This window comes from Octopus bimaculoides, chromosome 2 (genome assembly GCF_001194135.2).
Source record: "Octopus bimaculoides isolate UCB-OBI-ISO-001 chromosome 2, ASM119413v2, whole genome shotgun sequence".
Taxonomy (NCBI): domain Eukaryota; kingdom Metazoa; phylum Mollusca; class Cephalopoda; order Octopoda; family Octopodidae; genus Octopus; species Octopus bimaculoides.
In genome coordinates, this window is record NC_068982.1 from 105,201,569 (window position 1) to 105,206,092 (window position 4,524).

The following is a 4,524-nucleotide window of genomic DNA, read 5'->3' on the forward strand; positions in this document are numbered from 1 at the left end:
GTGTGTGTGTGTGTGTGTGTGTGTTTGTGTGCCTGTGTTTGTCCCCCTAGCATTGCTTGACAACCGATGCTGGTGTGTTTACGTCCCCGTAATCTAGCGGTTCGGCAAAAGAGACCGATAGAATAAGTACTAGGCTTCCAAAGAATAAGTCCTGGGGTCGATTTGCTTGACTAAAGGCGGTGCTCCAGCATGGCCGCAGTCAAATGACTGAAACAAGTAAAAGAGTAAAGAGTAAACAATCCACTTATCTCAGTTCAATTTCTGGTTGTCTTCAGTGCCTCTGTTCTTATATAGATAGATTTGTCAAAACCTTCATGTAAAAGGCAAGGTTTCAAAGTTCTTAACCACTGAGCCACCATCCTGCACAGTGAGAGCTAGCCAGTTTTTGAGGTTTATAAAATCACATTAATGATAGCAGCCATATTGTGCATCAATGTTAAATTTACTGATTTGGTTTTCAGTTAATGCTATACTAACAGCATCTTTTCATCTTATGAATTTTTAATGTGGTTCTTTGCATATGATGGAAACTTCTACTTAAATTCAAATTAATTTGAAACTCCAAAATCAAGTTAATTGAATTTTTCCTTTACAGTTAAGTGGAACTACTATTTTTAGCACTTTACCCAAGAATTTATTTTTTCTCTCTTTATTATATATTATGTAACTGAATATTTGGGACAGTTGATGTTTAATCTTTTGTCCAAAGTCTACTGATTCTTGTCTGTCTGCATATCCATTAGCTAAGTAAATAGGGATAAGGAATGTTTAATGTCAAGTCCGAAGACTTATTTCTCACTTTCTATTCTCTGCTGCTAGGTATGTGTGGCAAAGAGATTTTAAATGTTTACTGCATTTCAGTGCAGTATAGCACCAGTTATGAAATTATGAATTCCCAGAGTCATTAGTCTTATTCATTTAATCACAGCACTTTTGCATATGGGTTCTTTTTTTTTTTCTTTGGTATTAATGATCCTGGAGATAGTGAAATAGTGTCCAATGCATTTCCAGGCCCTCCTTGACTAAACACAAACAAAAACAAACAAAAACAAACAAACAAAACAAAACAAAAAAAGAAATAGAAGCAAAACTTCAAAAATAATTTTGATAATAAAGTACTGACCTGTCAGGTTCTGTGAGAGATCCACCATCATAGAGGTTCGTGCCATTTCTTGAGTAACTCCATTCTTCTTCTTCAGCCGCAATAAAATATTCTACAATCTTAGAATCGGTGCTAATGTTATTGGTCTTCTTACAGAACAATACTTCCATCATGGTTTCCATGCCACCTAAAATACAATATTTATTTTCATCAATTAAAATGTTAAGATCTTAGTCTATAATTTTCTAGTTTCAAACCCAATAATTTACTGGATTAAAAAAACAAAACAACAGGAAGAAAACATATATTTATAAAAAAAATAAATAAATAAATAAATAAAAGACAACTATATAATAGATCCCATACAGTGAAATCTAAGAAGTGGAGTGTGTGTGTGAGAGTGGAGAGCTTCTGCAAGAACCAACAGGGGGCTCCTTTGTTGGCTAAGTTCACTATGCAAGGGAGAGAGAAAGAGCTACAAGAAATCACAGTGTTGTGCTCTCTTGAATAAACTCATGCAGGTGAGGTCTTCATTGGTTTTGCTCTAAACCAATGAATTTGAAGGTATCACCTACTGCGATTAGGCAAGAATTAAAAGATACAATAAAAATAGAAGATATTTACCCACATAATGGTCATGTACATGACATTTGACTAGCCATGATCCTTCATCATTGATATGCATTGTTGCAACACTGAATTCAGCTGGGTACAAGTTAATGGAGTCTTTCCTTTGTACAGTAAAATAAAATGTTTTCTCAGCATAAAAATTTAACAATATTTAGAAATTAATTTGTTTTCAGAAAGAAAGAAGCATGAATTTGAAGGAATAAAAAAAATGGAATAAAATGAAAATTAAATGACTGCTTCTTAAGTAAACAGCTATCAATTATTTTAATTTTAAACATATTTTCTCCAGACATTATGTACAGCAAATTGAGACAGGAGAAAAGCAGAAGACTTGATTTTTGGACTTGAAACTAAGATATATCACTGAATGGACAATTTAGTTACCACTAACACAACATAGCATCTGTCATTCCATGTATGAAATGTTTCTGCTTTTTAACTGTAATAATTTGTCTGCAAAAGATAATTGCTCATCAGTCACTTAACACTAGCAGTAGAGACTATTCTGTGAATGTCCAACATAGTGAGGTGTTGTTATACATATGTTTTTTATCATTTACTTGTTTTAGTCTTTGGACTGCAGCCATGCTGGGTCACCACCTTTAAGGGTTTAGAGGGAAAATTAAACCCAGTATTTTTTAAAGCCTGATACTTATTCTATCACTTTCTTTTACTGAACCACTAAGTTACAGGGACATAAGCAAACCAACACTGACTGTCATGTATGTATGTATGTATGTATGTACGTTCGTATGTATGTATGTATGTATGTATGTATGTATGTATGTATTTGTGTGTGTATGTGTGTGTGTGTGCATGCATGTGTGTGTGTATGCATGCATATGTATGTATGTATGTTTGATGTGCATCCACAAATCTCCCATCTGTCAGACCCACTCACAAGACATTAGTTGGCCCAGAACTATAGTAGAAGATAATTGCCCAAGGTGCCATGCAGTGAGACTGATCCTAAAGCCAAATGTTTGCAAAGTGAGCTTCTAAATCACACAACCATATTAGCAGTAAATTCATGTTTTCTTCACACCTGCAGATGTTAGTGCCAACCTGGAGGTAAGTAATGAGACTATGAGACTCCAATAGCTAGAACTTAATGCATTCCTCTCATTGAGAAAGCTAGAATTTACTCAGGAAATGGTTTGTGATCAAAATTGAATCTGCCTCCCAGTTTTTGATGTTACATCTAAAGTGGAGGAAGACTTATAGCTAAGTGAATCAGTGCTGTTGAGATAAATTCAGACACTATAGCTGAAATCTTTCTAGGATGAGCCAATGCAGGTCTCTACATGGGCACAAGACCTGCTAGAAGTAGCAGCCAGATAATTGTTTCTAATTTAGACATGAGGCCAGTACTTTTGAAAAGAGGTCAGTTGACACCATTGACCACAGTATTTGACTAGTACTTTATTTTATTGACCTCAGATAGATAAAAGTTAACCTTGGTGGAATTTGAAACCAGAATATAAAGTGCTATACAAATACCACAAGGAACTTTTTCTGATGCTCTAATGACTCTGCCAACACAAAGCATTTAGTTTGGCACCATACTATTTCAGTACTTTTTGTAATAATAATTTGTAATATAGGGACAAAACTACAAAATGTAGTGGGAGAGGGATTAGTGAAATTGATCCCAGTAGTTGAACGGTACTCTATTTTACTGATCTTAGATAAATACAGGCAAAGTTGAACTCAGTCGCACAGATGAAGCAAACGAAACATGGCTTTCGTTTGACATTTTTATGATTCAACTAATCCAAATAAATATTCCTTAAATAGGCATGAAATATGAAATATTTGGAGAAGGGAAATCAGAGAAGAAAAAAGTTATCATATTCTCCAAGAGTATTAGCCATATAAGCGTAATAAAATAGCACTTACAAGTAATGACATCATGGTCATATCTTCCTGGGAGTTTAACACAACTCTATGGTGTTCATTTAAAATGTTAGCTTCTCATAAGTGTGAGTACATTTCAGTAACAATATTAGACCAGTGAAGGTGGAGCTCTCCTGCCCTGTAAAGCAATTCAGAAGGCCATTCCAATGCAAAAACCTACAACTTGATGGTCACCACAGCTGACTTAGTCCACTGAGTCACTGCACTAGACCTCCAAGTCTAAAGACTAGGATGAGATTGTGTGGGCTGATTCTCACTTCAAAACTATTCAGCACAAGCAGAAAGAAAAACTCAGAAGCATCATCATCTCATCTCATCTAGGTCGTCCCATAGGACACCCCCATAGGGGTTTCAGTTGCATATACTATAGGTGTCACAGGGCGCTGCTCCATGTGGTCCTGCAGTTTCCATCTAACAAGGAATATTAGGGTTTCATCCATTGTCTTGTATTCAAGATCCTCTGCATGACATTCTACTAGTTCAAAGCCAGGAATCTGATCTGTTAGGTTCTGCAGATAACTAAATCCACGCCCTGCTGCCGACGCTTCGATTTATTGTCGCTAAGGTTTTGTCTGTCTCCTACCCTTTGACCTGTCTGGCCTGGTAAAACCTGCTTGAAGATTTCTCTCCCTCCAGCATAGCTCTTCGGGAGCATACAGGCACTTCACTGCGACAAGGTACTTGTTGAATTGGCTGTTGACTACACAGTAATTCTTCTGCCCTTTAACAGGGATTTTTTTTTTCATCTCACAGGGTGTCCAACATTGACCCTCCTCACCAAGCAAGCTTGATGGGGTTGCCAGTTTAGTCGCCGACGACCCGACCATGCGACAGGTTGTAACCCAGAAGCATGCCACTTTTTACTGATTATATTT

At 36.4% G+C, this 4,524-nt stretch overlaps 1 protein-coding gene across 1 annotated transcript in view; it reads right to left on the reverse strand.

Moving 5' to 3' along the window:
* Positions 1–4,524, reverse strand: part of LOC106870385 (hephaestin-like protein) — a 65,307-nt gene that overhangs the window by 37,716 nt on the left and 23,067 nt on the right. The window contains exons 5-6 of the mRNA XM_014916428.2: positions 1,727–1,833; positions 1,124–1,289 (exon numbers count right to left, since the gene is read on the reverse strand). Coding sequence (XP_014771914.1) covers positions 1,124–1,289; positions 1,727–1,833 — 273 coding nt within the window. The remainder of the gene's footprint in view (positions 1–1,123; positions 1,290–1,726; positions 1,834–4,524) is intronic.